A 13,150-nucleotide genomic window follows, 5' to 3' on the forward strand; every position below is an offset into this window, starting at 1 on the left:
AAGAAAAAAATGGATGGGTGCGGGCTATGCAGTGGTGCAGGCTATCGGCGGACTTTTTTTCCCTGCGGGGGGCCAGGGCTGGGGCGAGCTGTGCCACCACTGCCGCAGGGGCCGGGGCTGGCTGCACCGCCGCAGGGGGCCGGGGCCAGGGCCAGGGTGGGCCGGGATGTGCCGCCACTGCTGCTGTGGGGGCCACCGCCGCCGCCACGGGGGCCAGGGCAGGCTGCACCAGGCTGTGCTGCCACTGCCACTGCCACTGCTGCGGGGTCTGAGGCGGGCTGCACTGCCTCCCCGCTGGGGCCTCTTGGTAGTGAAGCACTGTAGTAAAGAGTTTTTCCTCATATCCAACCTAAGCTTCTCTTACTGTAACTTGAAACCATTGCTCCTTGTTCTCTCATCTGCCACCGCTGTGAACAGTCTAGCTCCATCCTCTCTGGAACCCCCTTCAGGTACTTGAAAGTTACTCTCAAATCCTGCCTCAGGCTTCTCTTCTCCAGACTAAATGGCCACATCTACACATGCATTAATGCACTTCAGTTAACGTGGATTAATTCTAGTATCTCTGGGCATTTTTACACGTGCATATGCTGCAGAGCCAGGTGCTTTGAAAAGTGCTAGGCGCTGCCATGCACATACTTGTATAAATGCTGAAATGGGCACCAGTGCACAGAAAATGGCAGCCATGCACTTTTGAGCTAAAACACATCAAAGGTGTTTCAGTTCAAAAGCTCACTGCTGCCATTTTCTCCTCAGTGACGTGAATTCACCACTTTATACAACTGCAAGTGACGAAGTGTGGTGCATGTCAGCTTGTGTGCGACACACATCCCCAGCATGTCACAGTGAGAAAAAGTATGTGTATAAATCCCCTCCATGGTGAGGTACTAGGAAAATGTGCATTAGCCTGGCTTAATGCACAGTCACTAAAGAGCATGGTTTTTAAGTGATGCTTAATGTTCACTTTGCTCTTTACCATCCATCCTGGAGGTCACTGATCCAGAGCAAAGCACTGGCCTTTGAGCAGCGGCGCACGGCAGAAGCAGTGAGGAAGCACGTGGCCAGGAAAATGAGGACCTGTCGTGTCCAGTCCTCGTTGCTCTCCTGCCCCTGCTGCAGCAGATTGTTGAGTGCAAAGATTGGGCTTATAAATCACCTGTGTACCCGGTGACCCTAGCCTCTACCCCACCCTTCACTTTTTCCTCTCTCTTCTTTCTCCTTTTTTCCTCTCTTTCCTTTTCTCCCTCCCCTTTTCTTTCCTGCTTCCTTTCTCTCTCCCCCCACCCCAATGTGGTCATCTTCGCTTGCCAAGGACGAATCAACATAATGTGCATTAGCCTATTTTAATGTGCATTAACTAAATAGCATGCTTTTTTTCAGTGCATTAAAATAGGCTAAGCGATATGCATCTTTAAATGTATATTAAAAGTGCATTTCAAGACGGAAATGCACATCTGCACCTGCCCAAGCACACCTGGGCATAATGGGCAGGGATAGATGTGTCCAATAAGCCCAGTTCCCTCAGCCTCATGTAAGAGACTCCCTCCCTTCGTCGGTTCAAGAGGCGGGGTCAGGGACCTGGAGCAGGCAGGGTCGTGGTGTCCCTCCCGCCGGGCAGAGGGTGGGCTCGGCGCTGCCCCCGCCCCGTGGCACATAAAGATGCCTTGCCCGGCGCCGGCCCGGCACACGCGTCCGCTGCCCAACTCTCTGACCCGGCTGGGACATGCCCCCGCCCCGCCGCCCGCCCGCGCTGCGCTGGCTCCTCGCCGCCTGCTGCCTGTGCGCCGCGCCGCGCGCCTCAGGTAAGCGCCGCCGCCTCGCCCCGCCCCGCCCCGCCCCCTCCCCCTCCCCGCGCCCCGCGCTCAGCGCTTCTGCTCTCTCTCGCAGGCTTGCCGCAGCCTGGCGCCCGCCACCGCCACGCCTCGGACCTGCCTGACAGCCAGGTAGGAAGGAGCCGTGCCTGGCCCGCCCGGCTCCCTGCTAACTACATCTCCGCTCCCTTATAGCCGTGTCTGTGTCTCTAGCCATGCCTAGAAAGGGGCTGGAGACAGGTGCATAGATAGGTCTATAGATCAAAAGTCTAGAAGGACAGATAGGTCTGTATATTTTTATATGGATATAAATGGTCTATAGATATTTTAATAAATAGGTAGATCTATATAGATCTACATCTATATAGACATGTATAAATTCTATATATAAGGTCTAGATAGATCTCTATATATCTAGAAGTTCTATGTAGATAGCTTTATATATAGTCTATATGGATAGATCTAGATATATCTCTATATATAAGGTCTATATGGATGGATAGATCTAGATCTATCTATCTATCTAAGGTCTATATAGATATATCTGAAGATTGTTCAGGGCAAAGATTGGGCTTATAAATCACCTGCGTACCCACAAGACTTAGCCTCCATCCCCCTTTTCTCTCTTTCCTCTCTCTTTTTTTCTCCTTTTTCCTCTCTTTCTCCCTCTTTTCTCCCTCCCTTTTTCTTTCCCACTTCCTTTCTCTCTTCTCCCCCACTGGATGCAGTCATCTTCATTTCCAAAGGATGAGCAACATATCTATCTATCTATCTATCTATCTATCTATCTATCTATCTATCTATCTATCTATCTAAAGTCTATATGGATAGATCTAGATCCATCCATATATATAAAGTTTATATGGATGGATCTAGATCTCTCCACATATATTTAGTCTATAAGGATAGATCTAGATCTGTCCACATATATATAGTTTATATGGGTAGATCTAGATCAATCTATCTATAAATAAGGTCTGTGCATCTGTAGACCTGCCTGCTTAGAGCCTTGTTTGGAAATGTCAGCTCTGGGCTTCCACTCCTTTTTTGACTATAGACAAAAACACTAGAGCCCGTCTCCTGTTGCACTGAGCTCCAGGCAAAATCATTTGAGCACTGTGGATTATCCTAGGGAAGTCTCTTGAGTTTTCCCTGGGGACTTGTGCATTAGGGGCTGGCACCTCCAGCCATCCTACTGTTGCATGCCCCTTTCCCCTGTCCTCTGAAGGGTTCGTCTGGTCCAGAGCCTGAAGGCAAGGTGAGAAGGGGAACAATTTGATTCAGAGGTACAGCCCCCTTGACTTTAATGTGAAATTCAACTTGTGAGATTGCTTCTCCTGGGAAGGGCCAGAGCAGTCAGTCTAATGGCATTAAGATTGCTAATTAGGATTTATTAGGAGAACAGCAAAGCACTGGAACAGGCTACCCAGAGAGGTTATGTAATATCTGTCCTTAGAGGTTTTTAAGACCTGAATAGCCAAAGTCTTGGTGTGGATGAGATTCTGGGCATGGTCCTGCTTTGAGCAGGAGGTTGAACCAGATAACATGAATGACTGGTGCCTCCTGAATCTGGGGGGCACCCGCAGAAGCTGCTGACAGCAGTGACCCTGTCAGGGGGGGCACAAGCCCTACCAACAGCATCAGTGTTGGCCATCGGGGGGGCACCGGCCCAATTAGGGGGGGCATGTGCACCACCATGCACCCCCTACCAGTCGCCTATGCCAGATAATCTCCTGAGGTCCCTTCCAACCCTCATATTCTATAATTCTATCGTCTCGTGGCACCCCGTGGGGCTGGGGCACCCTGCTTGAGAACCGCTGGACTGGGAGAAACATCTCCACGTGAAACACAATGGCAAACGCATAAGCACATGCTAACTTATTTTGTTTATTTTTAAGCAACTGGCACTGTGTTTCAGTCAATGGACAGAGCTCAATCAACCCCAGGTAAATGGGCTTTCTAATACGTTGGCCCACATTCTTTTATGTACTTTATACATTATGCATTTTAACAGTCCTGGCAGTGGTGGGGTACAGATAGCTTCCCCACCCTCCTCCCCTCTGCTTTATCTGTGGCAGGTTAAAGTGCTTTGGGGTCTTTGGACAATATGCCTTAGAGTTGTCTGACAGGGTGGATTGTGTAGTTTTGAGGAACAGATTAGTCAATAACTTGTATGGGATAGTGTGGGTAGGAATGATCCTCCCATGAACAGGGTGTTACACAAGATGACCCCTGGATGCCCCTTCCAGTCCTAATTTTCTATGATTCTGTGAGAGTATAAATGCCTCTTTAAGTCTCCTCTGAGGTGTTGCTCAATGCTTCTGCTGCCTTCTGTTCTATTTTCCTTGCCTATATAACTTCATCCTCCTATTCTCAGTGTTGCTATACTGATAACAATAGATCTGTTAAGCAACCTACTGCCAGGGCCTTTTCCCTGGGCTGCCTGCATTGTTCAGTAAAACTGCTTTCTCCTCTCTAAATGGTTCATCTGGTCCAGAGCCTGCAGGCAACAAAGAAGGTGAACAACTTGATTCAGATGTGTAGCTCCCCTTAAATTCAATGTGAAATCAAACTCCTGAGATTTCTTTTCCTGACAAAGGAAGAAAAATCTCTACTTATCAGAGCAGCTGGTATAATGAAAGTCCAGCCGTTTGTACTGAATTCTTCACCTTGGGGTCCTTACTGGAAAATGCATACTAGAATCTGTTGTCCAGGTGCAGTGCAGTGGAGAAAAGGCCACCCCCACCAACACTTCCACTGGAGATTGCCATGTTTCTTATTTAGTGGGCATAATACATACAAATCCAAGCCCTGTCAACATCATAACTCCTGTTGACTTCACATGGTGTCAGGTTTTCATTTTCATCTTTGCTGTGTTGCTTTATTGAATCTTTACCATTGAAGTCATTGCAAATTTTTCTACTGGCTTCAACAGATTTCATGTTGGACTCCAAAATAGTTGTTGTCTCTGATCATGACTGAGCTAGAGGTTTTCTAACTTGTTCTACAAGTAAATTGTTCCTTATCAGGTATAGTATAAACAGGGCACCGGGGGGAGCCCAATTCAAAATAACTTGAGATTAATTAAATGACTCCCATCCACTTCAGTGGAGCTTAGGTCTGCACCACTGTGAACAACCTCTGACAACATGGAAGAGCAATAATAGATGAAATGGAGTATAGATTGAATTCTTCTTGTCAATGGCTCTTTAAGCCTCTTTCCATTTTAAATATCTCCTATATAATTCTGCTTGTTTTGTGGGCAGTCTGTGGCTTGGTTGATAATATTAACAACATTCTATCACCTTTCACCTGATAAAATACATTAGTTGTATCTGACAACAGCTCCAGTATTCATAGTCCCACTGTCTGACCTTAGTTGTAATGCTATGGGCTTCAAGAGAATCATTTATTAAAATGAAAGACAAATCAGGTGTTGCCTCTACAGTCATATGCAAAAACATACCATGAATCAGGATGGATAAAAATCAACACATTTTTTAAATTTAAAAAATCAGATTTTTTAATTTAATTGTATTTTTTGATTTTTTGTTAATCTTTTTACAAAAATAAACCTATATAAAATAGTTTTAATTTAAGATATGTCAAAGCTCAAAGATATCATCATGGAATAGGGATTATAACTTCTAATTATATACTATTTGAGACAATATATTCATGTAACTGTTTTAGAAAAGTTCTATAAATGGGTCACAACAGGCCATGGAATATATTAGGGGCCCAATCTTATGGGGTTCCCAGAGGCTTCTCTATAAATTAATAAAGATTAAATAAAACCACTCTACCCAATGGGACTTAGTGCTTAGTCTAGAAGATCCCATTAAGCATCTCTGTGATGGTTAGTTTCAGTTCTCAAACTGTGGATTTGTGTCTCGAGATATCCTTGTTAACAGAAGTATATGGAGATGAGAGATAACAGACCTGAGACTGAGTATGCATCAGCCCTATTGTCTCTCTGCAAATTATGTGTACACAGAGTCAAGTCCTTACCTCTCTCTAAAAGTGCAACATTTCAAGAAATTAAATGAATAAAGGATTGTTGGGGGTGGTGTAGATCTGGGCAAGAAGGAAGAGTCTGGAGATAAATGCAAGGAGGAAGAGGCAGTAGAAACAAAAGAAACATTTTGAGCAGAATCTTGTTGAAATTGCAAAATACTTCCGTAATAACCACCTTGCAGCAGCTGCTCTGAAGAAAGCAGGAGGAACCAAACTAACTCTCCCACAAGGTATGCAAAGGAACTCAGTAGTTGACTGTTTTGAATGATATATTGAGAACTTAATCTGATGTCAATTTGTGAACAAAATCATGACAAAATAGATGGAATTGTCATAGCCAAAGTTCTCAACATTGAGCTAAAGAGAAATGTGGAACGTATGCTGGCTATCCTGAAGCCTATTTCTGTAGCCTTGAGCAAAGGTTATATCAAACAACAAGAATGCACTTTTTGTAGAAAACAATGATTAAATTGAGGCTTCCTGACTACTGATTTAAATCATGATTTTAATCTATTTTATTTAAGTCAAATCCACCCAGCCACAAATATCAATGTGTGTTAAAATATTATTTGTCTTTTAGATCTCCAGTTCTATTATGGATCTTTGTAACTCCATATTTAATAGCATGCAGATAGCTGAGGTAAGATCTAATGATTTTTTTTTACTTGAAAAAAATTTCTCAACACTTCTCTCCAGCCAAATAGAGTTAAACACTGTATCATCATCATTATCTTTACTAGGAAAATAGCAAGGAAATATATAAAAGAGTAAGTATTGCTTCATGGTAGTAATTTGTATATAACATTCACTCTTGGATTCTGTAAAGCTATTTACTAAAATTGCTCTTTTTATGCAGTTTTTATTTCACTACTCAAGAGCTCAAGATTCAGCATATCCACTTAAAAATGGGGTTAGTATTTTAACATCATCATCACTTTTGTGTAGCAGACTTAAATGTGTTAACAAGATACTCACTAGGCTGTGGAACAGCAAGATACATTATTTCCATGACCAAAATAAACACTTATGAACTGCTCCACTGATTTTTAGTGGGGCTGTTTCTGCTTAAGGTTCATGGCTATGACATTGTGACTTCCCTTAATGCATACTATCGGCAAACAATGTCAGTAGTAGGCTTAGAGCTACTTCTCACCTGATATAACTGTATAATTCTTGTTATTCAAGAAACCTACCTACAGAAGTCCCAGAATCGTTTGGACCTTGTTTATATATGATTGACTTTGGCTAGAAAAGGGCAAGATGTTACCATGAAGTCTGTTTTGGACAATATGTCTCAGATCATGAGTAATGTCTTTAATTACAGGGAGTGCTCTGATGAGATCCCCTAGCCATCTTCTTGCCAATTTCTTGATTGCTTGCCAATTTCTTGATCTTATCATAATTTTGATACTATTATTTAATTACTAAAAAGCATAATGCTTACACTGTTTTCTATTGAAAATAAGAAAGAAGGAAAAAAAACAACCCTTGGGTTCTGCTTATCTAGTAAATATATTTAAAGTGACATTAGCATAACCTGCAGATCTCTCATTAGAAGCCTTCCAAAATCATCTGGATAGCGCTGGTAAAACTATTGTCCTGCAGAAGTCAATGGTGGTTCATGCTAGGTAATCATAATCACTGTTCCAGGTTGAAAGATAATTTAATATAGTATTTTTTCATGTAGCAGTTTGTATCAGGGTCTCTAGTATTTCAGGACTGTATTGGATGCTTTAAAAATGGTTAGGATACAAGATTAGGTCCAAAGGTGGAACAAGCCTTGTACACACCTATTTATGATATGAATATCCCTTTCTTCAGCTCACCCGAAAGCTTAGGATTTTTTTCTCAACACCATGGACACAATACGCTAAATTTAGCTATAGTAGAAACTGGCACACATCCTTTTGATTTCAGGTGGAGCTGGATATCCTTACATAGTCCTAGGACTTTATTTTTTGGGGGGCTTAATCTAATTTAGATCAAAATTAGCTTAAAACATTAAGAGTGTGTTTTAATGAAAGGGATAAAATCCAGACCCCACTAAAGGCAATGAACCACTCTCACTGAAGTCACAGGGCTAAAATTCCACCTGAGTTGTGGAATATTTCTTAAAGACCTAAGTAGAACTGTTTTGCATATATCTTACAGCTGGCATATTCAAAGGATCTTAATGGAGTTATACACTCAAACTTCACTGAGGATCAGCTGAACTTAGTTCCATAACTGCAACAGACTCCTTTAAAAATTCCACCTAATAAAATGACAAAGAGCTGCTAAAATGCTCATATTTTGCCTTGGTTCCTCTCCAGAATAATTTCACATATATAAAAAAATATTAGTTGAGCTCTTGGGAGCCCTAGGCTAGCTAGACCACTGAGCCAGAGTGTTTGAATGTTTCATGTTCAGTGATCATTTTATTACAAACCTAGTGTTCACAATATTTTTTTATTGTAGTCTTCCCTTCTGCATCCTTTAATGCGCCTTGCTCCAAAGCTCTCAGAGGGAAGAACAAAAAGATTCCTTGATCCAGTATGCACTTGTTTCTTCCATAGTATTGTATGGCACCAACAGTGCATGTCGATTATAAATCATTGTCTTAATACTCGAATTGAGAACAGTTAACAAGGGGAAATCCCTTTGCCTTATGCCCTGTGCTCTAATTGTCTTTCCTTCTCCTCAGGTTTTATATAAATGTCAGTTCCTCTCCTTTACTCTTTCTCTTTCTGTCTTTTCCCTGTGCCATGTCCTCTCTTCTCCCACTTTCTGATCCTTACTCTCATCTACATTTTACTTACCCATCTTTAAAACCTCCCCATGATAACTGCACCCATTCAACGGTGTAGTTGCTGCTTCCATTCACCTCTGCTGATGAGAATGCACTGGCTCTTCCCATTCCAGCCCCAGTTTCGCAATCTGATCAGTCCTCCTGCCCCCGACAGATTGCAGATTCAGGCCCTGACTAACAGGGATTTTTCTTGCTCCCCCTGAAGTCAGTGGTGCAACTTCCAGTGACTTGGGTGATGCAGAATTCAGCCCAAAATGAATAATCTCCTAAAGAACAAGTGCAGCATGAGCAGAAATCAGGTGCAGCAGCTATGACCAGATTAAAAACTGATGGAAATATGAAAGGTGGGGAGTAGCCATGTTTTAACAAATCATTGCTTTGCAACTGGGTGAATGGTGTTCCCAATGTTTTCCTCAATTCGAGTACTGCATTGTCCTCAAGAGCATGATGGTGTAATTTTGAATCAAAGTGAAAGCAGCATGCAGTTTGCATAACAGTTGTTAGCAATACTTAAATGCATCAACTTTGATTTGCTAGTACAATTCCTATCTGTATTTGTGCTTAATACTCTCTCTTCCAATAAAATGAATTGGAGCAACCTGATACATCAGCACTGGAGGATTATTATGAGAAATCAAAATAAACCTCATGAATGGAAGGATTCATTAAAACTAATATGTACTGTCACCTTGCAGGAACAAATTGCTACTGCAGAGTTTACAAAGAAGGTACGCTAACATAAGAAACAAGTGGGGGATTTTTTAAATGGTCAAGACTATAGTTCTACTAAAGTAACTCACTTTGCTTCTAGAATATTATCTATCACTTCTAAAGCTACCTTCACTTTTTCTAAACCCTTGCAGCACCATATTAAAATACCAGAACTAAATATATTTACATCACACAAAGTGGATAGTTCTTGACAATGCCGTCTGGGTATTAATATTTAATCAGTACTTCAGCAGAATGGGCATCAAAGACTATTGGCATGTGGCTATTTGCATGCTGTTGAAAAGGTTCCTGAATTACTGATGCATTGACAAAATGATGCTGAGACTTATCAGTATATCCATGAAACTATCGTTTCCAATATTGTGTTAATGGTCTGTGTTTTATTTTACAGGATAGTCCTGGTACCATGGGACGACCCTTTTTTCTTTTCAGGGTAACTTATTTTTCACTTTCTTTTCCTGTCTCTTATTCAGTTCGGTACTGTCTGTATGAAAGAATATAGAGCTATTTTCATTAGAAATTCTTGTGGCCCTAATTCTATAGCCACGCAGTCATCTCTTAGAAAGTTCAGGGTACGGACACATGTACATACGGAGCTGTTTCAAAAGGGCAGTAGCTGTTACATGTGAACAAGCCAGGCATACAGATTTATCAAAGTTTTATGAAAGTTGAAGTGGTTTTGCTATATTAGTATAATTTCTGGCTTGTCCACACATAACAATTAGTGGTGCCAGCTGCTGCCCTTTTGAAAGCTTTCCCTTTTAAAAATGATTCCAAATGGTATATATGTCCATACCCTCATACATCCTTGTGATTAGACCAAAGAACCAGAAAGAACAGTGAGATTCTGGGCAGTAATGGACATTCTGGTACATTGGCTGATTTTCCAAATGGTGCTCCCAGAGCTGTTCTACCTAGAGGTTTCCACCCTCAACTCTGTTTAAAGTGGTAGCACTAATAATTAATTAGACAAATATAAGAACACCATTCGAACAGTTCAGACAGCATGCCCAGTGGGTGATAGTATAATGCACAAGAGAATGAAATACCAGAAGCAAAATTGGAAATGATGAAAATAATCTCTAGCTCATTTCTTTCTCATTGGACTGTTGCTTCTTTGTCCAAAGTGAATATATTGCTGATGCTATTGTTACCTAGACTGAATTAATGCAGTGTTATGTAGAAATGGGAAAACTGGTTTTCACAAGCCTCCATCAACACGACAAGGAAGTTTAGTTAAAAAGGGGGCCTGATTCAGCAGGGTATTTAAACACGTGTTTTAAAAATATACCAGCATCCCGAGTAATTTCAATTAAACTACCCATATGCTTAGAGCTAGGCATATGCCTGTTTATCTGGTTAAACTAGGGCCAAGATGCTGAATGAGAATTCAGTCAGCCAGGCTTTTAGCTCTAGGTGCAGAAGCTCAGCAAACATATCCAAGACTGAGGCAAAGCACCTCATCCACACTATTTAAAAACGCCATCTTCACTCAACACATCCATTTGAGACAAAATTGTAAGATTTCTCAATCATCCTAAATGTACTAGGAGAGACACATTTCAATGCGTTTTGTCTGACATCTGTACTTCAGTATGATTATTTAAATATTATATTTTCAGCCTCGAAATGGAAGAACTATTGAAGATGGTGGAATGTAGGCCATCCAGAAGGTGATGTTTAAAATGTTTAATCAATGTAATCAACAAATATAAAAGTTTTTGAGACAGGAGGACTTATTTATGTCTTGTTACAAACCTAGGCCTGGGCATTGCCAGTTGCTCTACACAACTACTGGGCAGCTTACAGGGATCCAGCTTGCAGTCCACATTGTGGATATAGACAACCAATGAGGTTGGATCTGTTTTTTTTAAAGGGTTCATCATGAATGAGTTGTCGTGGTCTTTAAAGAAAGGTTAGCAATGTATAAAAAAAAAATCCTTTTGTTTTCCTATTCCACACTTGGAAATATTTGCACAGAACCCAAAAAGCATGTTAGGTGCTTCACCTATGTAACTTCATTTTCTACCTCATGTAATCTGGCACTCAATAGATTTCTTCAAGGAAGAACAAATTACTAATTAAACACCAATACAACAAAATATTACTTTAATATATTTACAATCTAAAGCCACTCAAACATATTAGAATGAGCTGGTGTGGATCTCTGCATTCCTTTGACATCAGGATTAGAACCTAATGTTAGATGAACTATAGTAATAAACAATAGGTGTGGATGTGTAGATGACAACAGAGGTTTTAAAATAGCTTTGCATGACCGACTCAGTGTTGGAGTATATACAGCATAATAATGATAATTGCATGGTACTAGTGAAAAACATAGTAGATATTCATCTTGAAGGCATGTATCTGTGACATCTCCCCCATATTTTTCTAAATGCAGACATTGTTCCTTTTCTCCTTGCAATATCAGAATAATTTACTCTGTGTCTAGTGATGGTTGTGGAGACAAAAATGGGTCTTCACTGTTAACCTTTTTAAGGAGGAAAAGAGACTCGTGCAAAAGAGAACCTGATTCATACAGTGTGGTGCATAATAAAGTGCTGAATAAAAGCAAGACCGCTCCTGTTTGTATGTGAACCCTTCATCTGTGGGTTCCTAATGTTCCTAAAATCTGTCCCAGGACTATTCATTTTTATAATAGTTTGCAAGCTGAACTTAAAAACAAAAACTGACCAACTGAACAATAGAAACAAGGGGAATGGACTGCACCTAAACAAGGTTTAACTATAGTCAACTTATGAGCATAATTTAAATATTCTGGGTGAAATTCACCCTGTGCATAGAGCCAACCAGGCCTTTTTGTAATCCAAGCTAAGTGCTAGGACTGAAATATAATTTATAAAATACATTGGCCTCCTTCCACCGAACGGTGCATCTTGAAAGGGGTTAAGTGAATGGGGTATAAGGTAAACACTCTGCACCGCAACACTTGAGAAGGAAGCCTATGAAATTGAGGTAGATCATGGTTATGAAAGAGAGAATTATGTAGGGAAGAAGGATTTGTATACGAGTGCTGACTTCGCTGGTTCGGATCAGCATACTACACTTAGGATATTTATCCTAATCTTTCAGATTTGTTTCCATTATTATTTGAATGGCTAGAAGTTTGTGCCAGTTCATTTATAGTTTGGTGGTCCACATAACATAACTGAATTTCTTTTAACATTACAGCTCAAGAGCAGAACACAGACTATAATGTTAACGTGAGCTAATTTCTTTCAGATTTCCATGGAGCATGAAGTTAACGGGGCGACTGCTCAGTCCATAATCAGACTTGATTTATACAAGGAAAATAAACCTCCTCTTGGACTATTTGGGCTGAAACCTATTCCACTTATTAAGTGATAAATTCACTAAGACACCTAAATGTGATCCTATTCCACCCTGCTTGAGCTTTTGAAAAACCGTTAATACATCTACTTTTAAATTATGGCATCATCTTAGCTAGCACACTAATAAATAACAAAAAGCAGCAAGGAAGAAAAAGAAACCCTACATTACGTTAATAGTTTTTCAAGGACAAAATAGGATGGAATAGGATTGTACTTAGGTGCCTAAAACCACTTAGGCACCTAATAGGTAGAACAGGATATAGCCCCTTGTCTATTGTAAGTGACTCACTTGTCTAGAGTATACTGTTCCATCAAATAAATTTGCAATTGTTAATCACTTTTCTACTCCTTTGTATTTTTTCCTTGTGCTGTGGTACACACCTGTATACACATCACTCAGTGGTACTTGCGCTTAGCAATGATGTTGTTTCGCTGTTTGTTTTCTTTGG

General features: G+C 40.9%; 1 protein-coding gene across 7 annotated transcripts; it reads left to right on the top strand.

Annotated features, from left to right (window-relative positions):
* Positions 1-1,614: 1,614 nt before the first annotated feature.
* NMS (neuromedin S) lies at positions 1,615-13,038 on the top strand. 7 transcript variants are annotated; one of them, XM_059720997.1, is made up of 10 exons: positions 1,631-1,799; positions 1,885-1,940; positions 3,707-3,754; positions 6,406-6,465; positions 6,566-6,592; positions 6,682-6,735; positions 9,309-9,341; positions 9,737-9,778; positions 10,968-11,018; positions 12,592-13,038. In XM_059720997.1, exons 1-9 carry the CDS (start codon positions 1,721-1,723, stop codon positions 11,004-11,006), a joined length of 438 nt encoding a protein of 145 aa, XP_059576980.1. In that variant the 5' UTR covers positions 1,631-1,720; the 3' UTR covers positions 11,007-11,018; positions 12,592-13,038. The 7 variants fall into 7 exon arrangements, with proteins under 7 accessions (XP_059576983.1, XP_059576985.1, XP_059576980.1 ...); XM_059721000.1 differs by lacking the exon at positions 3,707-3,754 and having other exon boundaries at positions 1,615-1,799; XM_059720998.1 differs by lacking the exon at positions 6,566-6,592 and having other exon boundaries at positions 1,632-1,799.
* Positions 13,039-13,150: the final 112 nt, after the last annotated feature.

This window comes from Alligator mississippiensis, chromosome 1 (genome assembly GCF_030867095.1).
Source record: "Alligator mississippiensis isolate rAllMis1 chromosome 1, rAllMis1, whole genome shotgun sequence".
Lineage (NCBI taxonomy): Eukaryota > Metazoa > Chordata > Crocodylia > Alligatoridae > Alligator > Alligator mississippiensis.

Coding starts and splice junctions, on each gene's coding strand:
- NMS (XM_059720997.1), top strand. CDS start 1,721: ATGCCCCCGCCCCGCCGCCCGCCCGCGCTGCGCTGGCTCCTCGCCGCC. Junction 1,941..3,706: donor CGGACCTGCCTGACAGCCAG/GTAGGAAGGAGC, acceptor TTTATTTTTAAG/CAACTGGCACTGTGTTTCAG. Junction 9,342..9,736: donor CTGCAGAGTTTACAAAGAAG/GTACGCTAACAT, acceptor TTTATTTTACAG/GATAGTCCTGGTACCATGGG.